Below are 25840 nucleotides of genomic sequence, written 5' to 3'. Positions count from 1 at the left end.
TTTAAGGAAATTAATTTTAATAAGTAAATTAAATAAACAAAGCTAATCAATCTAAATAAGTAAATTAAGCCAATTAGGCAAGGTTTTAAAAATCAACCTAAAGACGAAATTGCTTTGGCCATCATATTTTGGATTAGCGGTTAGATCATCCAGTTTGAATGGGCCAACCTATGATGTTTTGAAAAGTAAAAATAATTAAAATAAAGGTCCTTAAAACCATTCATTGGGAGTTTGGTGGTTTAACTATCCGAGTTAGCTGTTTATTGACCAAGTCAACATATTTTTGGAAAATTCCAAGCCAAGTATAAAATGGAGCTAGACAGTTGATCGGTTCTTAGGTTGAACAATTTGACCACTTGAGTCAATGACGATTTTAAAATCATGTAATTAAGTGAATTAACTAATTTCTTAAGTAAATTAAGCTAATTAAAGTGAATTAAAGTTAAGTAAATAGAGTAATTAAATAATCAAAACTAATTAAGGTAAATAAATAAATTAAGTGATTGCTAATTTACTATTAATTAAGCTAATAAAGTTACTATTTAAGTAATAGTTTACTTTTAATTATTGTTAATTTAATGACTCTAATTTGATAAAATCCTCAAAGTAAATCTAGTTCAAGATTACTAAAATTTATTTTTTAACATATAAAGTGGCATTTTCCAAACTTGAGCAATGCTACATAAGCATGCTTTTATTATTTTATTCATTGTATAATGGAACCACTAATGACATCTCTAACATCGTTTATTTTTACCAAAGTGACTTTTTAATCATAGTTTGAAGGTGAAAATGGTCATTTTAATTTTTTAGGGTGTAAAGTATTTTCTTTTGGCTAAATGCACCATAAATGAAAGTTGAACCATACGTGGCCTAAGTTAAAATTTCTATAAATACTATTTCCTTGTTCACAAATTTCGATAATAAATAACAAACCACCGTTGAGAGGCTAACAAACACTAACCAACAGCAGACAAAAGCCAAAGCACTCTATACAAAGAGGAGATACAAAACAAAAAGAGAGATTGAGCAATTAAAAAATCAGCAACTATACAAAGTTACAAACAAACCATTAATCCAAAGAGTTCAACACCATAAATCCACCAAAATTACAAAGGAATTCCAAAGGTGAGGAGAGGAATCCAACATCAAGAGAGGGAAAGGGATACAAAATCTCCATTACAGTTACAGAGAGGAAACCCATCCCACCCCACCAGCACCAAGAACTAAGAACCCCACAACGAGAGGAAGAAAACTAAAAGCTAGGGTTTCTTCTTCTTCTACTAGCAGCAGGCGTTTCGGAGTTATAAGAGGACATGTGGCTTCTCAAAGGGTATTAACGACGTGTAAAATCAGAAATCCTATTTCCGAAGCCAGAGAAATAATCAGATGAGATCTCAGAGCTGCCAACTTTGCTTCTTGAATGGTCCTCAAGCTTTCATGGCCGCGTTTCAAGACGGTTTACTCACTTTCTCCAGAACTCGTCCGTTGCGCCTCTTGCCAGGCAGATTTCGCAACAGAAACCATGAAGGCTCTGTACTTGGGATTCTCTGCCGAGAAATCATACATGGCTTTCTCCCAGAAAATGTGGGAAGCCATGAAAGCCTGCGGGGATCTCAAATTGATATCAGATGGTCGAAAACTTCATGGCCACTTGATTTCCACCGGCTTTCAATCTTCTGTTTTCCTTCAGAATCATCTTTTGAATATGTATTCTAATTGTGGCTCAATTGAAGACTCTCTCCGTGTTTTCCACGAAATCAAGAACCCGAATGTTTTCAGCTGGAACACAATGATAAGTGGCTTAGCTGGGACTGGCTTGGTGGGGGAAGCAAGGCAGGTGTTCGAGGATATGCCTGAGAGAGATTGTGTTTCATGGAATGCATTGATGTCGGGTTATTTCCAAAACGGACAATGTGAGGAAACTTTGGAGGTTTTTGTTTCCATGATGAGAGATTATAACTGTGTCCCAGATCCATTCTCTTTCTCCTGTGTGATGAAGGCATGTGCCTGCCTACAATTCCTTGAATTGGGACTCCAATTGCACGGTCTTGCAAAAAAATTTGGTTTTGGAACACACCCAACCATCGGAACTTCAGTTCTTGATATATATGTCAGATGTGGAGCCATAGATTTTGCCCATCAAGTGTTTTGTCGGATTTCCAGTCCAACCATTTTTTGCTGGAATAGTATGATATTTGGTTATTCTAAATCATATGGGGTAGGACAAGCACTATTCTTGTTCAATCAGATGCCTGAACGTGATGCTGTTTCCTGGAACACAATAATTCCTATATTGTCACAACATGGACTTGGAGCCCAAACTCTTTCTATGTTTATTGAGATGTGCAATCAAGGTTTCAGACCAAATTCTATGACTTATGCTAGCGTCCTCAGTGCATGTTCTAGTATTCTTGACCTTGAATGGGGTAGACATCTGCATGCTAGAATTTTGAGACTCGAACCAAGCATAGATGTTTTCATGGGTAGTGGTCTGATTGATATGTATGCAAAGTCTGGAAGCTTAGAGAATGCAAAGCAGGTGTTTGATAATTTAAGTGAACACAATGTAGTCTCTTGGACTACTCTTATTGGAGGGTTCGCACAGAATGGGCTTGAAGAACAAGCTCTTTTGTTATTTAATCAAATGAGAAAGGCACAGGTTGCCTCGGATCAGTTTACTCTTGCTACTGTTCTGGGAGCTTGTTCAAGCATAAAAAATATTTTCCTTGGAACGCAGCTCCATTCTTATGCAGTGAAGATTGGGCTAGATTCCTTTGTTTCCACAGCCAATGCTCTACTAACCATGTATGCAAAATGTGAAAACACTCAGATGGCAATCCATATCTTTAACTTAATGCCTGTTAAAGATATAATATCATGGACAGCAATGATTACTGCATTCTCTCAGGCCGGTGATGTTACCAATGCCAGGACATATTTTAACAGGATGCCGGAGCGAAATATAATCACTTGGAATTCAATGTTGGCCACATATATACAACATGGGTTTGGAGAAGAGGGTCTCAGGTTGTATACTTTGATGCTGAGAGAAAACATGAGACCAGATTGGATTACATATGCAACTCTCCTTGGTGCCTGTGCTGATTTTGCGGTGTTGCGACTTGGCAACCAAATTGTTGCTCAAGTCGTAAAAACTGGATTAAGTTCTCATGTGCCTGTTGCAAATGGTATTGTTACCATGTATTCAAGATGTGGGCAGATTCAGGAAGCGCAAAGTGTTTTTGATTCTATAATTGATAAAGATTTAGTATCTTGGAATGCAATAATGACAGGATATGCTCACAATGGTCAAGGGAGGAAGGTGATCGAGATTTTTAAAAACATGTTGAAGGTAGGCCCTCCACCAGATCACATAAGCTATATTGCTGTCTTATCGGCTTGCAGCCGCTCGGGTCTTGTAGCAGAAGGAAGGTTTTATTTTGATTCCATGACAAAAGATCATGGAATCTCTCTAAAGTCAGAGCATTTTGCCTGTATGGTTGATCTTCTTGGTCGGGCTGGACTTCTAGAAGAGGCCAAGCATTTGATTGACAAGATGCCCATAAAACCAAGTGCTGGAATTTGGGGAGCTCTTCTTGGTGCTTGCCGTATCCATGGAAACACGATGATGGCAGAATGTGCAATAAGAAATTTGCATGAATTGGATCCAGAAGACCCAGGAAGTTATGTCCTATGGGCCAATATATATGCTGATGCTGGAAAGTTGGAAGGTGTTGCGAAAGTTAGGAAGCTTATGAGGGATAGAGGAATCCGTAAAAATCCAGGCTGTAGCTGGATTGAAGTCAAAAACAAGGTACATGCCTTTACAGTAGATGATGCTAGCCACCCACAAATCAATGAAGTCCACGGAATGTTGGAGGAGATTATCAAGAAGATAGAGAGCACAGGATATTATGTAAGAAAAACTAGTTTTGATGGATTCCGGGGGTACCATAGTGAGAAGCTTGCTGTGGCATTTGGGTTGATACATTTGCCTGCTTGGATGCCCATCCATGTTATGAAGAATCTTCGTATATGCACTGATTGTCATACGGTTATAAAATTGATATCCCTTGTTACTGCAAGGGAATTAATAGTACGGGATGCCAACCGTTTCCATCATTTCGGAGAAGGATCTTGTTCTTGTGGGGACTATTGGTGATATAAGGTATGTAAAGTATCTATTTATTAGTGGTTTTTAATCAACTCTTGAAATTTTGTGATAATAGTCATTTTTTAAACTACTCTTATTGTTTAGTTAATTGATTAAGCGTACCCTTGCTGTCTGAAAATTGAATAGTGTTATCCCTACTGTTTTCAACTACCTAAAACTTCCCTTACCGTTAACATTCCGTTTAAACCATAAACATGTGACATCACATGATCGTTATATTTTCCAAAATCCTTAACATACCCTTTTATGGTCGAAAATCCCTAAACCCTTCGCAGAGGTTTCCCCGACCAAGCCCAATTTCGGCCCTCGTCACCAACTGTTGTATTCGAACTGTAAGCACCTCATCACCGATTGAACCCGAGATGAGGTAGTTGAGGCGAGGTGGGGGAGGGAGGGTTTGGTGGCGGTGACTATTTTGTTGTAGTACCTCATCACCGGCTGAACCAAAGATGCAGCGGCGAGGCGAGGTGGGGAGCTTGCAATTGAACAAACCGAATAGGGATTTCTCTCTTCTTCTCCTTCTCTACAATCAAACAAAACCGAACCCCTGTCCCCTGTCTTAAAGCGATTACAAGTTCCCTCTTCTTCGTATTCTATTTGTCTTCTCTACAACCGAACAAACCGAGCAAGTCTCCCTCTCCTGGTTCCTTCCCATTGTTGAAGGCGCTAGACGATTACAAGTTCTCCGGTTAGGGTCAGAGCGAGAGGGGTTGGGCAACTTCCGAGGGCAGTGCGATTTTATCAGTGGTTCTCCTTTCTTGGACACAAGTGGCTGAGACTAACTCCGGAACCCTAGAAGAAGAACGAAGGAGAAGCTTAGAAACCCTAGACTAAAATTGATCGAATCATGGTGGAGCTTTTTCACCTGTAACCATGATCGTCTGATCTCATTTCAAATCAACGATACAAAGACTTGAATGGGCCTTCGTAAAGAGTCATTCTAGAAATCTCTTCGGGCACATCAAAGACTATTAGCCAATATAATAACCTCTTCTCCTGTCATTAACGTGATCTCTTCCTCGATTGATCAGCCTTCTTTTCTATCCAAGGCAGACTACTAAACCCCTGTCCTAAAGCGATTACACGTTCCCTCTTCTTCGTCTTCTATTCGTCTTCTCTACAATCAAACAAACCAAATAATGCTCTCTCTCCTACTTCCTTCCCATTGTTGAAGACGCCAGACAATTACAAGTTCTCTAGTTAGGGTCTGAGCAAGAGGGGTCAGGCAACTTCTGGGGCAGTGCGATTTTATTGGTGGTTCTCCTTTCTTGGACATAAGTGGCTGAGACCAACTCTGGTAAAACTTAGGAAACCCTAGAGGAAGAACGGAGAGCTTCGAACTCAGGTAAAGTCGAAAACATAGAAGAACGGAGGAGATTTTGAATTTGATTTAAGGGAAAAATGGACATTTTAGCCCTTTGTTAATATTTTAACGGTAATAGTAATTTTTAGAAACAGTAAGGATAGTATTAGTCAATTTTCAAACAGTAAGGGTATGTTTAGTCAATTAGCTAAATCATAAGGGTAGTTTAAGAAATTTACCCTATTCATTATTGCCATTATTTTTATGTAGTGAATTCCGTTGAAAAATAATGTAAGCTATTTATGTATTTTCTATATTTACATTTTTGTTTGGGGGAGGGGGTGTTGGGGCTCTTTTTGTAAGGCTCCGTTTGATTTGTGGGATGAGGATTTCTCTTTTTCTCTTATTTGTTTTGAGGGAAACAAGGGGATGGGATGAGAAAAACGTAGAATGTGGGATCCCAAAATTGTGTAATTGGGGTTGCACTGTATAATGGTGCAACCCCGATGGAAAAACTTGAGAAAATTCATTTGCTTGTGGAAGGGGGATGGTTCTTCTTCTTCTTCAACTGGAGTAAGGCAACGAACCAGCGATGAAGAGTCTCCTTACCATGGACCAGTAGCGATGACAGTGAATAGCGACAATGATGAATAGTGATGAACCAATGACGATGGCGAACAGTCCCCCTTTTGACAGTGGCGATGAACCAGCGATGAAGAGTCTCCTTATCATGGACCAACGGCAATGGCGAACAACGAAGAACTAGCGATGACGAACCAGTGATGGTCCCTCCCCCTTGGTCTCTCTCTCTCTCTTCTTCTCCTTTGTTTTCGTTTTTGCTCCCTTGTTACCATCGAACTAGATACTATTCATTGCCTTCCCTATTCGAACAGAGGAGGCGGCAGTGGCGACAATCCTTTATCATTTTCTTCACTATGCAGTGGCAAGAGAACCAGGTCGTGACGATCTACTTCTTTCTTTGATCGTCGTTTTCTTCACCCCTTTGAATTTCCTTCTTTCTCTGATTTTCGCTGCAATTCTCAGTAGCAGTGATATGCTTTCTCCACACTCCCATCTCTCGGTACTTTTCCTACTATTTTCCCATATAAACCAAACAATGAAAAGTTAAATTTTTACAACATCCCATCCCATCTTTTCCCATCCCACCCAAATCTTCGCACAAACCAAAGGACATGGAAATAAACTACTTCAATTGCATAATTCTTTTACAGGATAACTGTACACCTGCACTAGGACTTAAAATACCACTTCTAACAACTTAGTTTCTATTGGAATTTTTCCCCTACAATAATTTTTATAGCAGTTTTTATTCCCTTCTTGTTCATTAAATTAGAAAGGCCAACAATAATAGAAGCCTTCCTCCTTTTTTTTTTTAATTTCTTTACATGGCTAGGGAAATTAGGAAGAACTTTTCAAAGAACTATATCCTCGAGATATATTAGGTATTTTTTTTTTATTTTTTTACATGTGCATATTAGGTATTTATTTCATTTTCAAGTCCATGCTAGTAAAAAGTCAAACAATCTCCCTTTAACAAATGCCAGGAATATGGTGCATGTTGGTGTTTAGGGAATTTTAAGCTTAATCCCAAAATTGACAATTTTAAATGTTAATGATACTTAAAAACCTATCTCTCTCCCTATTTTTGAAAAAAAAAGGTTTGTGGTATAAAGTATCGATACACCCCTTCCATCTTATCGGGGTACATTGATACTTTTAACCTTGTTCATCATTGTAGGCAATCAAATTTCCAGGTCATTCCCTAATGTTTATGTATGTTTGCATCAACTTTTTAAAAACCGATCTGGAAACAAAACCGTTCTATCTACCAGTTTCTAGGTCAGCGGTTTAACCGTTTGGGTCAAATGGTTCGGATGGTTTGTATATTAGGGCAAATGTTTATATGAGATTTTCCCTAGTATGCAAGCCTCATAAGAGATGTTAGTTGAAAAAGCCAGAAAGCGGAAGGAGAAAGGAGAGGAGGGAAGAAGAAGGAAGAGAAGGAGGGAAGGAGAGGAGGGAAGAAGAAGGAAGAGGATGAGGATGATTCAATGCTCACCGGCGACGATAGTGGTGGCTGTTAGACAGTCTTGTATGCCCTTAGCTTCAATTGGATTTGATGTACTTTTGTTATTTAGTGGAAATAAATTAAAGTGCATGTTTGATTCATGTTGTTTGGTATAATTCTGTGTAAGACCCTAAAACTGGACATTTATAAAACTTGTGTTAGTTTTAAGTGTTCACGGCCATTGGATAAGTCTGGGGAGATTTATCCTGTCAAGGCTGATACTGGTGTGCCACCAAGTGTTGGGATGGCTTGTTTCAGCCATCAGGGTAAAACCCAAGGCACATGCAGTATGGGATTGCTTGAACCCTTGAACCGGACCAGATTTTCAGTATTGCCCTAGACCTTGGAGACAGATGGGCAAAACTGGAAAGTTACACCTGACCCCTAGACTCGATTATGACACATCACTAGGTGTCGGATCGGGTTGTCTTTGATGTGTCAATCAGTGAGATCCTTAGTGGGGGTCAAAACCTGGACATGTTGGGGCAGTCTGAGAATTCATCTGAGTGAGTGGTCATAGTGACAAGATCAGCCCCTTTGTCGGACAATGGTAATGATCGGTAATGCACTATCTTTGATGGAAACCAAACTGCCGGCAGTTGATTTCAATCGTTGAAATTTTATTTTGCAAAATAATATATATATATATATATATATATATATATATATATATATATATATATATATATATATATATATAATATGTACGGTTTCAAAAGATTTGCAAAAGGTTTTAATTCCCAGGATCCATGTGAGTAGAGAGTGCGGTACTGTTCCTTGCAGCCGAGAGAGAGGTCTTCTCTTGTCGGGCAGTGCTTGATCATTAAGGGCTGAGAGGTTAAGTGTAAGACCATTTAGGATAATACCTGATGGGCTAATTTTGCACATGCCCACAGTCCATGGGTTTTTATAAGATGGCTTGGCCCAGGGACTACTTAATGTAAGTGTTGGGCCCATAGGGTCCATGTGATGGGCTCAAGAGGGTCACTGAGTCTTTTAGTGAATTTGGCTGGGCCGAACCCATGTGGCTGGTGTGTAGATCAATGCTTGAGTCCCACGCCATACAAAGAAGCCCAACTGGGTAGCAGGTTGGAAACTAGTTAAACACTGAACACTTAATGGGCCAAAAGCCCATTTCGAACTGGGCTGATATGATCACCAGTTCATAGGGCGAATCTGAGATTAGTGTTAGTAAAAGGATTGGGTCTTTGGCCTTATCCACTCTAAGAGACCAAATTCAAATTAGATTTGAATCTGGTAACCTCCTGATAAGATCAGGAGTTAACTAACTTAATCTGCAGATAGGATTAAGATTAACCTCTATCCAAATACTGATTTGGATTGGGATAACTCCCAAAATATTGGGAGGTTTCTTAATCAAGAAGAAAGAGGAGAAAACCCTAGCAAAAATATCAGATTTCGAACTAGGGGGTTGGAGTAAGCAAGAAACACATCATGCAATCTGAGATTTGATCTCTCACAGACTCCAGAGAGAAGAGACAATTCTGCCCTCTTCGTCCCTGGACTTCTCCTCCTTCAGCCGCCACCACTACCTGTTGGAAGATTGGATCTTTGCAGCAACAGGAAGTCAAGAAAGCAGTTCTTGACAATAGTCTTGCAAGAAAGACACTAGGATTCGGTGTTCAAGGTTTCCAGAGGGTTCTTGTGAAGAATCCAGTGTGTAGGACGCACCCTGCTGGTTCCGTTCCATCCACAGCTGTGTCATCTTCAGCAGGAGCAGATCTTGGTTACTTCTTTGGGCGTGAACACCAACTTTGGGAGATATTATTTCTCCGGATCAGGTATAATCTTTCCTGTTTCCTTTTGGTTCAGATTTGGTTTGTTTATGGTTCAAGTAGGATCCTTGAATAATGTATTCTAAATTTAGGGAATATGATTCCCAGTTGGAAGAATGTAGGAATTTTTTTTTGAAATTCGCCCCCCATTCCGCACCTTTCTTGGCGTCCATTAGATGGATCCTACCAATCTTTTAGTGGCGACAATGGTGAGGCAGTGACAACAGATACAAATTTGAGATTTGAGTGATTGGATATCAGATTTGAGATCTGAGTTCGGATCTTAGATCTAATATCAATTTCTCTAAAACATTTGTAGAAGAAAGTCTTCTTCTTCTTTTTCTCTTTGTGCTAGTTCCCAGATCTGTGTTTGTGTCTTATACTGGATCTCAGATCCGAATCATCTGAGTTCTCTCTGCAATTTTATATTGTGAACCGCTGGCTGGGTCGAATGAGTCGACGGTTTGACCGTCCGGGTCAATGGTTTTCTGACAATGTCAACGGGTTTTGACCCAATAATGGGTTAGGGGTGAAACGGAACTGGTTGTCTGGACGGTTTCCGGGCCAAACGATCCAATTGTCCGGGTCAATGACGGTTCAAAAACATTGGTTTGCATTACCTATCCGCATCATTCAATATATTGCCACTAGACACTACATTATAGTTATTTTAAACTACCATTACTCTCCATCCACTAGGTGAGGGAAGATTGAATGGAGATATGCTCAAGTAGGCGTATTTGGTAGAGATGTCAATGGATTAGATAGTGGTTTGATCCAATTCAAATCCTCAATTAAGTTAAGTAGATGTTGAATATCCTGAAAAGTAACTAGTCTTAAATGAATTGAAAATTAACAAACCTATTATGCTATTGGATTGAATATCCTATAAAGTAACTACATATTTCACCCTTCTCGAGCTTCTCTCTTATAAAATTTTTGCTAACTTAAATATATTTTATGTCATAGAAGACAAAACTAACGACAATATTTATAGCTGCCTTATTGTCACAATAGAGGGGCATAGGGTTGTCAATTTTAAACCCCAATTCCCCTAACATATTTTTCAACCAAAGCACTTTAGCAATCCCATGTGCCATAGCCTTGTACTCAACTTTAGCACTGGATCTCATAATTATACTTTGCTTCTTTTTCCTTCAAGTTTACTTCCACAAAAGTACAATATTTATTAGTGGATTTCTTATCATTTATAGATCCTGTCCAGCTTGTATTAATATAAACCTCCAATTTTAGGTGATCATGCTTTTTAAACAATAGACTAGTCCTTAGGTACTTCTTTAGGTACTTGAGAACCCTCTCTGCACCTTCCAGGTTAGTTGTCTTAGGAGAATGCATAAATTGAATGAAAACTCCCACTACATAGGTAATGTCATGATGTGTTGTGGCTAAATACAAGTCTTTCAATTAGCCTTTGAAATTGCTTTACATCTTTTAATGGTTCTCCATCACAATCACCCAACCTATGATTAGCATCAATAGGGTATCGATTGGCTTTGCCCCTAGTTTGTCCATATCTTGTAAGAAATCCTGGATGTATTTCTTTTGAAAAATGAAGATCCTCTTTTGTAGATGAGCAATTTCAATCCCAAGAAAATACATAGATTGTCATAGATCTTTCATTTCAAACTGATTTGCTAAAATCTCTTTTAATCTTTGTATTCCAAAATTCTAGTTCTCTATAATGATGAATCCACATGGACTATCAGAATTGCAACTTTTCCCTAACTCCATTAGAAAGAATGTGATTAAATTGGCATTGCCTAATGCCTAAATCTCATATGTCAAATAACCATATGAAATCTATTGAAACAAGTTCTAGGTGATTGCTTAAATCATATAAAGACTTTTTCAACTTGCACACCTTATCTTCATTTCTTTTGGTACGGAAACCAAGTGCTTTACTGAAAATACCTAAATTAATAATAGGTAATGAAAGAACATTAAAGGAATTCATCTTTGCTATTGGGGTAAATGTGTCAATATAATCAATATCATATACTTGGGTGTAATCTTTTGCCACCAATCTTGCTTTGTACCTCTCTATTATTCCATCTAGCTTGTGCTTTATTGAAAACACCTATTTACACTCTATTGGCTCTTTCCCTTTAAGAAGATCCATCAACTCCCAATTATTATTTTTATGGAGGGCATTCATTTTCTTTTTCATATATAGCATTTGCCCATTTAGGAATAGTTAGTTACTTCACAATATTTTTGAGAATGGGGATACTGTTAATGACTAACAAGTAGACATGTTCATGGGTCGAGCTGGGCTAGGTTCGGGCTGGGCTTTGTATATGTATCAACAAAATACACTTAGGACCGAGCCTGATCCGACCATCGGGCCTAAGTCTTAAGCCCAAGCCCGACCCTCATATAAAGCCCGAAGCTCGAGATCAACCAGAAATTTGAAAACAAAATTTTGTTTTCTTTTTTTTATTCAATAAAAAGTATTTTATTTATATTAAAAACCTTCAAAACTCAAAAATAATAAACATTTCACTATTACTTGGAAAAAAAAGAGAAGAAGAATAAAGAAAAAAATATTGTATAGATATTTTTTATTAAATAAAATATATTTTTATTAAATAAACACAAGGAATATGTTTAGGATCCAACTTACCATGTGAAAGGGACAAATTATGAACAAAATATCGACCACCAAAGACTCATAGGAATGGATAAAAAGGGATTGAGGATATAAAAATTTATGAAGGGCTTTATAGTAAAGCACTCTTGAGAGCATGTGATTGAACACACAAGTAGCAACAAGCATAACATCAATCCAAAAGCATTTAGGAACATTCATATGTAACATCATCCTACAAGCTAATTAAAGAAGATGCCAATCTTTTCATTCTAGAACACCATTTTATTGTGATGTTTTTAAACACAAGTTGTGATGAAGTGAGAACCATGAGAAACAAAAAGAAAAAAAAATCATTCACCATGGATTTTTTGTTTGTTTGTTTGTTTTTATATTTTCTATTATTATTATTATTATTATTATTATTATTATTATTGTTGTTGTTGTTGTTGTTGTTGTTGTTATTGTTTGATAGCTTTAACATTAAATGAAACCTTCCATTTTATCATTCTCATCCCATTTGGCCAAGGGTTTTTCTAAGACCACACATTTTTAAATCATATTCAAGTGATAAAAGATATATCTTTACTATTAGCTTTCTAATAATTGTAGTTAGTCCCAAGGATTGAAGTATCGATATCGACTATCATATCAGACAATTTTGATATGAATACGAATGCACTTTGGGAACACATCGATACAGATGAAAAATGTGGATATGCTAGGAAAAACACATATAAATTCCATAAATACATTAATAGCACTAAATTTAAAATCAAATAACCACAAATAATATATAAATACATAGGAAATGTGTATTTTAATTGTATATATGAAAAAATATAGGATAATTAATATAGCGGGACATACAATTTTATTGATAATGTATCAATCAAGAGTCCAAGACACATAGTATATGCACATATTATATTTTAATTATTATATCAATTATTTTATATTATATTATATTTTATTTTTTTTACATTAACCAAAAAGTCAACCAAATGTTAAATTCTCAAATGTAGATTAAAGTATCAATTAATAATTTATAAAAAATATATTATTTCAATTTAAAATATATCAAATCTCTTAAATTTTTTATGATACATATCATATGTAAATTTATAATTTTTAATTACTAAAATAATTGTTCCATTTTTAATATTTTTATTTCTATAATTTTTCTAAAATTAAAATCCATTTTTTATATAAATGTTGATTAGTAGATTTGATAGGTTCTATTTAATATTCTATTCTCAAATATTTTGTAAACAATTTTTATTTTTGTAAATAGTTAATATATTGTTATTTAAGTACTAAACTACTTATTCTATTATTAAAATTTTATTTGTATAAATTTCTTGAGATTAAAATCATCTTTTGATTTTAATGTGGATTTGATAAATTATTTATTTCATTAGTTTATAAAATATCAATTTTGAATATTATTCTTTTTAATTTTTAGTTGGAGCTGTTAAGCAAATATGTATTATTTATTTGGTATATGTAGATTTAAGCTAAGGGCACAGTATACATCGAGTGACTTGGGTTTGAATCCCTTTATTCTCATTTTTTTAGTAGAAAAATATGATGTATCGGTCTGTATCAATGTGTATCGATTAATACAATATGATATTGATCGATATGCATCCGTATTGGTCCGATAGCACATTAAGAAATGGAAGACAATTGGTGTTGAAGAATTAGGTAGAAAAATCTAAAAAGAGAAAAGCTAACACAATTTAGAAATAGACAGATAGTAAAATAAAATTAAAACTTAGATGAAAAGACTAATGATATGCGACTTGAAATCGAAAATTGCATGAAGAAAGTAGTGAATGACATTTTATGAGTATCTCAAGGGAAATGAAATGGTACTAATAGAACTTGATGGTGGAATGAAGAAGTTCAAAATATAACTATATTAAAATGAGTGTGTTAAAAAAGGAAAAAAATCCAAAAAAAATATAAAACCATAAGAAGGTAAGCGAAATTAAATTTAAAATTTATGGTGAGTTTTAATTAGGCACTATAGATGGAGAAAAATGGATTTATATACTAGCATAAATGAGAGAAAATAAAAGCAAAGATTTGAACCATGCTATGTTTTTTAAAGAGAAATATCAAAGGGTCTTAGTAAAAGATGAAGAAATCAAAGAAAGATGGAAAAACTATTTTGAAAAGTTATTAAATAAACATGTAGAGGTTGATAAGAGATTACTATACTAATAGTGTAAAAAATAATTGTACTTTTATAAAATTAAAACTGTTGAAGTAAAAGAGTCATTAAATAAGATGAAGGGAAAGACATTACGGCCCAATAATATCAAATAAAGTAGAAAAAGGTAAGGAAGAGATATGCTTATTGTGACTAGTTAAGCTATTTAATAAGATACTCAAGGAAAAGAAGATGCATGATGAATAGAAAAAGAGTGGTATAATGCCTATATTTAAGAACAAAAGCAATATACAAAGTTATAAAAACTATTAGGGGATTAAACTTATGAACCATTATATTATGAAACTTCGAAGAGAATAATTAAACAAATGCTATGACATGAAACAAGTATATTAAAAAATCAATTTGGTTTTCTGTTATGGAGATCAATCATAAATTATATAATTTCTATATTACAAAATTTGCTTTTATTTTAAAAACTTTCATTTTGATGGTTTTAAAAATATATTGTTTTTTAAATCAAACCTACTTGTTTCTGCATTTTAAAACAAAAATCTTAGTTCAAGAACATGGCCTTTTTATTATTTTTTATTTTTTGCTGATATTGCAATTTCAAAAGCATATAAAAAAACTGCCCCTCAGGGTGAGTTTGGAAACGATGCAAATGGAGTGTAAGTCTCAGTTCAGGGTAAATTTACACTCTGGTTCACTTTTGCCTGTGTTTGACAATATTAGATTTATGCATTGACAAATTATAGAAAACACATTTTTCAATGCATATTTACATTGATAATAAGATGTAAAAGTATATCAATAAAAAATAAGTAAATTTGCATTCAAGTGGCTTTTGATAAAAAAAAGGCATATGATTTATTGAAATTCGTGTTTGCATCTATTTTCAGCTAAGGCTGAGTTTGGAAGGAGTACATATGCAAATATGTAGAATGCAAAATCTTATATTTTGTATTTTTTTATATGTATTTATGCTGTACATATTTGCATTTGTACTGCTTCCAAACTGAGCCTAAAAGTCTATTTGGTAAAAAGGTAAATTTGTCGGTGCAAAACTAACCCAACTTTACAATTTATATATGCCATTTTGCACTCTACATATTTGCATTCACACTTATTTGTATTATTTCCAAACCCAGCGTAAGAGACAGTTCATATGATTTTGTTTTCTAAAACACAAAAAAAAAAAAAAAAAAACTACCCCATCAGTAATATTATATCGTTTTTACTAACTAACGTTTTTAACAGTCGTCCAATTTCAGTTCCAATCAAGACAAATTGACTTGGGGAGTGGTGGGGTGGGGGTGGGGGTGGGGGTGGGGGGGCAATAGGCAATCTTCCTGGACACAGAAACAAACACATCAAATCACAGAGAAGTGGATGAAAATGCCTTCTTTGACTTGATAACTACATAATTTTAAGGGTCCCCTAATATATTATATCTTGAGGGTGCAAAATTCCGTTCCAATTTCCAAACCTTTTAGTTGTATTTTATATAATAAGAAGTTAGAGTCGTGTAAAACTATAATAGCAAACCATTGGAAAGATTTTTTTAAATTCTCCATGTATGAGTTTGCCTCTTTTTTCAAGCTTTTGAATTCTTAAGAATAAGACAACTCCTACCAAAAAAATTGGACGAAACAATAGAAACCAGACAAACCACCAGAAGTCTTTTTCAAAACTGAAGCAAACGATTTTGTCATATATGCATAACTATTCTCTATTTTATGTAGAGAGAATTCATCTTTTTCAGTCGAGTCTTGATAGAGTTGTTTATTGCTTTGTAATAAGCTAATATCTCATATTCGAAGTTATCCACAGAGTATCTGTCTATGGGCCAGATAGATGCCTGATTTGGCCTGTTACCTAACTAGTAGGAAGTGGGAACAAATCAGACTTTAAAAGTGCAATCTGCAATGTCAGGCCTTCAGGTTCAGTGGGTCAGGTTGGGTCCGCCTCCTGAACCAGACCCTTAACAATAGATCAAGAGTCAATCCAATTATTAATTGGGATCTCTGGCCTTACAAGAACTATTTTGGAACGGCCAAAAGAGACTTTCTTTTTGGTCATTTAGGCAAGGATTTCGTAGGTGTGTTGAGGCTAGAATCTGGTTTACTTATTTTGTTTCTGTTTATTTTTACTTATCAAATAATAATAAATAAAAGGGTAATATACAAAATCCTCCTCTGAAGTTTTTGACAATCATAAAAATCTTCTCTAAGTTTCATTTTAACAAATACCTCCCTAGAATTTTTGAGAAACTCAACAAAAACCTCCATTCTATCACCTTTCTAGATGGAAAATGTTAGACTGATGCACTGGTTTTTTTCAAATGCCCATTTTGCCCTTTTATAAATTATTTTACATACAAAATTACTGAAATACCATGTTTTAACTTGACAAAAACCTCTTTTAAAGCTATCTTCCAACATTTTTGTTGAGTTAAAATAAGGTTATTTCAGTAATTTTGTATGTAAAATAATTTATAAAAGAGTAGAATGGGTATTTAGAAAAAAATGATGTTTCAATCTAACGTTTTTCGTCTGGGAAGATGACGGAAGGGAGGTTTTTGTTGAGTTTCTCAAAAATTTAGGGGATGTATTTGTTAAAATGAAATTATAGGGAAAGTTTTTATGATTGCCAGAAACCTCAGGGGAGGTTTTTGCATTTTACCCAAAAGGGCAGTCGAGTGTACAATGTTGTGCTAATGCAGGGCATGGGGAGGTTGTACTCAGCCTTACCCCGAAGGCTATTTCTAAGATTTGAACCTTGATCACCTAGGTTGCAATGGAGCAACCCAATCGTTGCACAGTTTGTGCCAAGGCTTACCCACCTCCCCTATGTCTTTTGACAAATTTTTAAACCTTTGTTGTACTTTGACTTCTACAAAAACCTCCCTTCATGTTTTAAATAAATATGCAAACTCACTCCCTCCATTAATTATCTTGTAATGGAGAAATTGAACTTATGACTATGCCCTTGATATGAATCTGTGTAGAGATGGCAAAGGGGCGAGTTTGGGGAGGGTTTTATAAATTTTAGACCCTACCTTCCTACCTAAACCTCCCAACTTGTATTCTCTCGAAAGCCTATAGTAGGTTGAATTTTGATAATCCAAACCCTCCTCACACATGAAAATGCAAAACCCTCTTCACACATGAAAATGCAAAACCCTCCCCTTCGCACATTCAAGGGTAAGGGTGAGTTGGGTTTAGAACCTACATTTAATTTCTTATTATTTCTTGTTATATATAATCAATTATTTGATTAATACATGTAAAAAACACAAGCTATCAATTATCGATCATTCACATAAAATTCAATATGTTATTAAATTCAACACCTAATACATAAAGTTTATATATGTTTTCTAACAATATGCGGGTTAGGAAGGATTGGTTTTGGTTGTGCAGCGCAATGAAGCGCTTTAGAAGCACACTTTGCTCGCACTTCACGCGCATCGCGTGGCTCGCAAAGGGTAGATTTGGTTTTGGTGTGATGCTGACCATTGATCACCATTGATGAGATCAACAGTCATGATTCAATCAGGTGTGATCAAGGGGCACAATTCAAAGTTAACAGTCATTAACTGTTAGCTTTGGTTTTGGTGCGATGTTGACCATTGATGAGATCAACGGTCACGATTCGATTGGGTGTGATCAAGAGGTACAATTCAAAGTCAACAATCATTAACTGTTAATTACCTTTTAAACAATCACAATGTTTGAAATTGTGACTGTTCAATGTGCCTTCTCTGAACCAGCACCTACCTTTTCTTCATACCTCTTTAGAAACTATTTAAGGAGCATAAATCAAGCTTTTCACACACAACTTCGAAATTCACTTTCTCTCTCTCTCTCTCTCAATCCAGTCTGCTACAGTCTCACAGAAGGTTTCTTCGGAGACTCTTCAACTTTGCTGTTTGCAGATTCTCACCCGAGGCTGTGTTGTATCTTGGGAATGAGTTTGCTTGTAACCCAAAAGCAAACTCAGTGAAATTAAGTGGGGGCAAATAACGTTCTAAAGATAGTGTCTTCAAGGGTGCCTCAGAGCTTCTCCTCCGAAGTTTTAGTGACCCCATTTCCCAACACCTGTCAAATCCATATTCACATTTTCATTTTGTGTTCTTCAAACAAAAAAAGAAAACTATAGAGTGTCGGCCCTATTCACTTTCTTCAAGCTCGTGACACCAAATAGAGCCAGCGGTGAGACTTAATGGAGGTCATCAGATCAGAGCCAACGATGAACCTCAAGAAATCTTTGGTTGTTTTGTGCTCCGAGTTCGAAATTGATAATGGGTGAATGAAAAAAATTTGAGGTAGTTGGCGGTGGTGGTGGAATCATTGAGAGGCTTTTGACGAGGCTGGAGAATCATTGAGAAGAATCGAGTTGTTGATGCTTAATGAAATCTGAGAAGAATCGTTCGAGTAGGGTTTTTGAAGGGCTTACGGGGTTTGGAGATTTAAAGAAGCATCAATAACATCACTATGGGATCGATCGATGAGGAGTCGGGAATCAAAGGAATCACCATTGCTAAGCTTAATGGAAGTTGTACAAGCCTCGACTTGGCACTGAGAAAAGCAGCTCTGTTGGCAGTCTCAGCATTCCAATGCCACCACCAACACCCCTCAAAAGAAGTAACTCTTTCTTAAGTGATGAAGATGGTCGGAGGAAGATAGAGGGAAGAGAGAGAGAGAGGTCAGAGGAAGAAGGGGTGTCAGTCAAGAGGAAGGGGTCGAGGGCAATATTGGGTTTTTTTAAACACCACATGATCATGTGTAGGGTTTTGAAAAAATATTAATAGAGGCTAACGGTAAGGGTAGAACTAGTCAATTATTAGAAACAATGAGGTAGACTTAGACAATAATCAAACAGTAGGGAATAGTTAATCTCATGGTGAAGAAGCTTTTCATGGGCAAGAATGGGATTTTGAAAACTTTAAAACAGTAAGTCAATGTCTTCCTTCAAGACAATTGATGGAAAGGATATATTGGCATATACTTATTTGAAACGCGAAGGGAGGTTTTTGTAGAAATCAAAATATATAACATGTTTAATTATTTATTAGAAAGCACGGAGGTTTTAAGTGATTCTGTCTTATTATACATTAGGGGCCTCTGATAATTGCTGAAATAGCTGAACTGAGTGACTTCATTATTTTGCCTTTTGGTGGATAGAATAATTAATAATTAAATAACAAATAATAGTGTAAATTAATCAAACCATCTTCAGTGTTAGGCCATGTTTGGGAGTGTTTAAGAATAAGTGCTTATTGGAAATAAGTGTTTATTTTAAAATTAAGGGCTTATTTTTTAAGTTTAAATTTCCAGTTTTTTTTATTTTTTTTAAGTTCTCATACAATATGCACTTATTCAATTTTTTCTCCCATAATTGTCCCTAGTTAATTTTTATAATACCAATTATAACCCTTTTACAAAAACAATTTTCCATAGGCACTTTTATAAAAGTTATTTTATGAAAGTTATTTTTACAAAAGTAAAGTATTTTTACAAAAGCACTCTTATGAAAGTACTTTTATGAAAGCACTTTTACGAAAGAACTTTTATAAAAGTACTTTTACAGAAGCACATTTATGAAAACACTTACGGAAGTGATTTTATAAAAGCACTTTTACGGAAGTGGTTTTATAAAATCACTTTTACGGAAGTGGTTTTATAAAAGCACTTTTATAAAAGTATTTTACGGAAGTGCTTTTATCAAAATACTTTTGTGAAAGCACTTTTGTAAAAGTGCTTTTATAAAAACACTTCTATCAAAGTACTTTTATTCATTCACTTTGGATGGATATTTTGAAAATTTGAAAGAAAATGAAGGACAAAAAGGTCACAATTGCTTATTTAAGTGCTTATTGGAGAAAAAGACCACAAAACGCCCAATATAAAATAAGTGCTGGAAAAAGTTGGGTGCCAAATGCAAATAAGTGCTTATTAGAATAAGCACTTATTCTAGCACTTATTTTATATTGGGTGTTTTTAAGCACTTATTTTTAACATAAGCACTCCCAAACATGGCCTTAGTCTGTTAGACATCAAGGAGCTCACAACCTCCTATATAACTTCTTTCTAAAAAGACCATGTAATAAGCCATTCAGTCGGCCACTTCAGCTGTTATAAACGTGTATGATGAGAAAAGAGGCATTGGAACAACCAAAACTGATCCCAACCAAATTATTTTCAGGATACGTACAGATCCAGCCGGTTTGGTTTGGTTCTATTTGAAAATGGGTTTCAATAAATCAATCATATGGTTGGTTTTTTTTTAGGATAGAGAACCTATTTTTCTAAGGGCCTGCTTGGTTCACAGTAATAGGATCCTTGAATCAGAATTGGAATGGTCCAACTGTTTGGTTGGACGGAATTGTAATCTCATTTCTATTCATGCTGGAATGGCATTCCCCTGTTTGAGGGTATGGTCATTCCCTCCCTCTCTCTTGAGAATGAAATCTCATGCCAGATTATTTCAATTCTTATTCCAATTTGTCTGAACCAAACAGGCTATCGGAAATAGACCATTCTGATTCTAGGCTCAGTTTGGAAGGAGTATAAATGAAAATATGTAGAGTGCAAAATCTTACATTTTGTATTATTTTGTACATATTTGTACTATACATATTTGTATTTATACTCTTCCAAAACTAAGCCTAAGGAATATTGATTCAAATTCCAACTATGAACCAAACAGACCCTAATTTCTTCATTGTGATTTCTATTAAAAGAGGAAAAAAAGAATGGCTAAGGAAATTTGCACAAGGGCAAATTGGAGTTTGGATCTACTTCTCAGAGTACGCCTCACAGCATGTTTCAGCTGTGCATCTGGAACATCTCCCTATGATTAAAAACTTACAAGCACATAGATGTTCCATATGCATGACTGAAACGTGCTGTGAGTTTGGTGTGAAGCGTGCTATGTGAGGAGAATATCTGAAATCGGCAAATTGGTATATAACTTACAATGGCTGGCCCTACAAATTTTTTTATAATTTATTTCTTATTAATGAAGCAAAATTTAAGCCAAAACACTTGCCACATGGCAATATAAAAACTTCCAACAGCCAATATTTATTATGGAAAATAACAACCAATAAAAGCTATAGTATAGGAAACTTTTATCCTTGGATCTGACTGGGCCACGGCATGGTGCCTGGGAAATTGGCTTCAGTGCTCACAACACCATGCTCACACCATTCGCACAGCCTTTTTACAGTGTTGCATTGGGAATATCTCCCCATTAAAAAAAGCATATAAATATGAAGACATTCTAATTGCAAGTCTGTAAAGGCTGTGTGAACAGTGTGAGCACTGAAGCCGATCTCGATGCCTGGGCTGAGATTGGATTCAGTCCTCATAAGACTGTGTTCAGACTGTATTTACAGCCACTTTTAATCGTGTATTATGAATATTTCCATATTTGTATGTTTTTATTCCTGAGGAGATATTCCTAATGCACAGCTGCAAATGACTGTAAAAACTGTGTGAACACGGTCTTGTCACGATTGAATCTGATTTTGCCTGGGCTTACTTCTATCATGTATGAGGCCAAAATTGACTTCGGCCCTAAAAATAAGGTTGGGCTGGGCTTGGCCAATTGAAACCGCAGATTAATCCTACCCTCAGCTGGGCAGTGTTGGTTGGGAGAGAGTTTAGATCTGCTCCCAGCAAACAGTCCCAACAAGTGTTTATAGCCGCACATTGGGAGCAACTTCCATGAATGATAAGGGAGATGTTCTCAATGTGCGGCTGTAATGACTTGTTCAGACTTGAGAGCAGATCAGTGAGATGCTTTCAAGGCTGCGTTTGTTTGGATAAAAACACAAATGTATATTCTACATAAATAGATTTTCTTCATGAATGCAAAATGGTTCATGGTTGTAAACCCAGTAAGCCTACAAAAATCAAGATCTAAAGAGTACAAGTTTGGATACAGTAATACTCTATTCACAATATGAAAATGTCAGAAAAAACAATTTTCCCTCTTAATTTTTTTACTTTTATGACAAATAAACACTTACAAATCCAAGTCAGGGTTCATAAATACCCTGGTTTGACGTTTGTATTGCAAACAAACGCAGCCACGTGGCTGTAACAGCTTCTCTTGTTGGGATTTGGAAGCAGATCCGAATCCGATCTCTCGTGCATGGGCTATTTCCGGTTGGTCCAGGCCAATCGCCCGGTCTGATCAGGTTTTAAAACCTGATGATTCTTAGGCAAAATAACAATACATCAGGGAAATTTTAGTAATAAAACCTTTTGTCCTTTTCCATATGTATTGACAAAAATACTCTTGAATGGAAGTGGGAGCATTTTGCCGTTGGCCGCAAGGAGGGAACAGATAGCTGCTGCTGCTGCCCATGAAATTGAAAGCAAAGCTTCCTGTAGAAATAGAATGAATGAAGTTTTCAAAAGAAGCAAGCTTTCAACTCTGAATTCTATTGGAATAATTCCATCTTCATCTTCATTCTTGAAACAATACTTCTCCACCAATCCAAACCTCACAACTTTGTTCAACAAGTATGTGGATAGAACCAGCGTCTCGTCCTGGAACTCCGTCATCGCCGAGCTGGCCCGGAGTGGCGACTCAGTCGAAGCCCTTCGAGCTTTCTTGTCCATGCGAAAGATCTCTCTCAACCCTGATCGTTCCACCTTTCCCTGCGCCATTAAGTCCTGCTCAGCCCTCCTCGATCTTGCTTCTGGTAAGCAAGTCCACCAACAAGCTTTGGTATTTGGTTTTGAGTTCGACCTGTTTGTCTCCTCCGCTCTTATTGATATGTATTCGAAATGTGGGGAGTTGGTCAGTGCTAGGAAACTGTTCGACGAAATTCCTCACAGAAATGTAGTCTCTTGGACATCAATGATTACCGGGTGCGTCCAGAATGGTAATGCCCATGAAGCTTTATTTCTTTTTAAGGAGTTTTTGATGGAGGAGAGTGACGGTGGGGGGGAAAGAGAGGTTTCGGTGGATGCTGTAGCGCTGGTTTCCGTTCTATCTGCTTGCTCTCAAGTTTCGGAGAAGTGTGTGACAAAAGGCGTCCACGGGTTTTTAATAAAAAGAGGATTTCAGGAGGACCTGGGTGTCGGGAATACTTTGCTGGATGCATATGCAAAATGTGGTGATTTGGATATCTCTAGGAAGGTGTTTGACGGGATGAAAAACAAAGACGTGATTTCCTGGAATTCAATGATTGCTGTTTATGCCCAGAATGGATTATCGACAGAAGCATTGGAGATCTTCTATGAGATGTTGAAGTCTAGAGATGTCTCCTACAATGCAGTGACTTTGTCTTCGGTGTTGTTGGGCTGTGCCCATTCGGGTGCTTTGCAGCTGGGGAAGTGTATACATGATCAGGTATTCTGGTCCTGGGGTTTTGTCCCTTTTAAGGGAAATTTTGTGCTATTGTGGACCAACACCTGAAACAACCTTTCAAATGCTGGTCCTAAGCCTTGTTCCTCCCTTTTGAGATTTTTGCATTGAATATTTCCCTTACATGTTAAATGGTCTAATCTTCATGAACTTGTTGTTTTTCACAGGTGATTAAAATGGGTCTTGAGGATGATGTGTTTGTTGGTACCTCAGTTATTGACATGTACTGTAAATGTGGGAGAGTAGAGATGGCAAGGAGAGCATTTGAACGCATGAAGGAGAAGAATGTTAAGTCATGGACTGCCATGGTGGCTGGTTATGGCATGCATGGCCGTGCCAAAGAAGCACTTGAAGTCTTTTATGAGATGCAAAATGCTGGGGTGAAGCCAAATTACATAACCTTTGTGTCGGTCTTAGCTGCTTGCAGTCATGCTGGTTTGGTGGAAGAAGGATGGCATTGGTTTAAAGCCATGACCCAAGAGTTTGAAATAGAACCTGGGGTTGAGCATTATGCTTGCATGGTTGATCTTCTTGGTCGAGCTGGCTATCTTGATCAGGCCTATAACTTGATCAAGGGAATGAAGATGAGGCCTGACTTTGTTGTTTGGGGTGCACTTCTTGGTGCATGTAGGATTCACAAAAATGTGGAGCTCGGAGAAGTCTCTGCAAGAAAATTGTTTGAATTAGACCCCAGTAATTGTGGATACTATGTCTTACTTTCCAACATATATGCTGATGCTGGAAGGTGGGAAGATGTGGAGAGGATGCGAGTTTTCATGAAGGATCGAGGCCTAATTAAACCACCTGGATTCAGTTTAGTAGAAGTGAAGGGTAGAGTTAATGTATTCCTAGTTGGTGATCGGGAGCATCCCCAGCATGATGAGATTTATGATTATCTAGAAAAATTATCTGTGAAGATGCAGGAAGTTGGCTACATACCAGATACAACATCGGTTCTTCATGATGTTGATCAAGAAGAGAAGGAATCGGTCCTGCGAATTCACAGCGAGAAGCTGGCTGTTGCCTTTGGCATCATGAATACAGTCCCTGGAATGACAATCCAGGTCATCAAGAACCTTAGAGTCTGTGGTGATTGTCATACTGCGATTAAGTTAATATCCAAGATTGTCAATCGAGAGATTGTAGTCAGAGATTCAAACCGATTTCACCATTTTAAAGATGGTCAATGTTCTTGTGGGGATTATTGGTGATATTTATTCTATAAGAAAATCAAAAAAGAAAAGAAAATCAAACAACTTCCAACTATTTATTTTGGATGCCGGAAGTTGATCAAAATCCAAGTTACTTAGTTTATGTAACCACATTGTTGTCAGTTGTCACTATTCTACATTGAGATTATTGAACATCTTTATGTGAGAATGAACAGTCCAACCACAAATCCTGAAGCTGTACAGATTCATCAGGCCAGTGGTTGGAGTTCAAACTTTCAATTTTGCTACATAAAGATCTTTATTTAAATCCCGAAACATTTGTTTAGGCTCTTTCATTGATAAGTATTATAGTTTTTTCTTTTTTAATCTTTTCCTTTCAGGGGTAGGGGAATTTGCTATAGTCTATAGAAGTTTACTTTAAAGGCTGGTTTGCTATGGGTTTCCCTACCTTTTCTTTCAAACCAAACAATAAGTATTATAGTTATTTATTTATTTTTTTAATTTTTCTTTTCATGGGTGGGGGAATTTGCTAAAGTCTATAGAAGTTTACTTTAAAGGCTGGTTTGCTCATAGGTTTCCGTTCCCTACCTTTTCTTTCAAACCAAACACAGCCCAAGGGTGTTGCTATGGAAGCTATTTTTGAGATCATCCTACTTGTGGACCATCATTTACCTAATTCTGGTAAGGATACCTTATTATACCCAGTCCAGTCACTATCTTTGGTGTGTCTCCAATTTTTGCAACTCTTTGTTTTGCTTACCCTACATGCCGACGCAGGTCCCGTGAAAAGACATGTCCAACTTTGTTTTGAATTATGTATTTACTGATATCCCACTGTTTCTGTTTTCAATCCCAACAAAAATTGTAGAGAATGCTTCAAAAATTGGTTGTGGAATATTAGGAAGTGATTAAGATAGAGCTCAAAGAAAAACTAATTGAACAAATTGAAATGAAAAGAGAAAACATGAGAAATTGATATAATAATTGAATCCACCAAACCATTTTTATTCCACTAACGACATAGAGGTAATGCTCAAGAAATTATTATCTTGGCTAAATTGCACTAAAAAGATCACAATAGATATAGGGAAGTTAATCATTGATTTGGAGAAAGCAAGGGGATCTT

The 25840-nt window shown here is 36.3% G+C and overlaps 1 protein-coding gene across 2 annotated transcripts; it reads left to right on the top strand.

Annotated features, from left to right (window-relative positions):
- The first annotated feature begins 934 nt into the window (after positions 1-934).
- LOC148846508 (Tetratricopeptide repeat (TPR)-like superfamily protein) lies at positions 935-24906 on the top strand. 2 transcript variants are annotated; one of them, XM_088952883.1, is made up of 2 exons: positions 935-4171; positions 23710-23841. In XM_088952883.1, exon 1 carries the CDS (start codon positions 1424-1426, stop codon positions 4163-4165), a length of 2742 nt encoding a protein of 913 aa, XP_088809009.1. In that variant the 5' UTR covers positions 935-1423; the 3' UTR covers positions 4166-4171; positions 23710-23841. The 2 variants fall into 2 exon arrangements, with proteins under 2 accessions (XP_088809009.1, XP_088809010.1); XM_088952884.1 differs by lacking the exon at positions 935-4171 and adding an exon at positions 22246-23527 and having other exon boundaries at positions 23710-24906.
- The last annotated feature ends 934 nt before the right edge of the window (positions 24907-25840 follow it).

Source organism: Nelumbo lutea, chromosome 7 (genome assembly GCF_056320005.1).
Source record: "Nelumbo lutea isolate HS-2025 chromosome 7, American lotus-T2T, whole genome shotgun sequence".
Classification (NCBI taxonomy): Eukaryota; Viridiplantae; Streptophyta; class Magnoliopsida; order Proteales; family Nelumbonaceae; genus Nelumbo; species Nelumbo lutea.
The sequence above is the reverse complement of the archived record's forward strand: the minus strand, read 5'-3'. Positions and strand labels throughout refer to the sequence as shown.

Bases quoted from the DNA above. Each gene is read 5' to 3' on its own strand.
- LOC148846508 (XM_088952883.1), top strand. From the start codon at position 1,424: ATGGTCCTCAAGCTTTCATGGCCGCGTTTCAAGACGGTTTACTCACTT.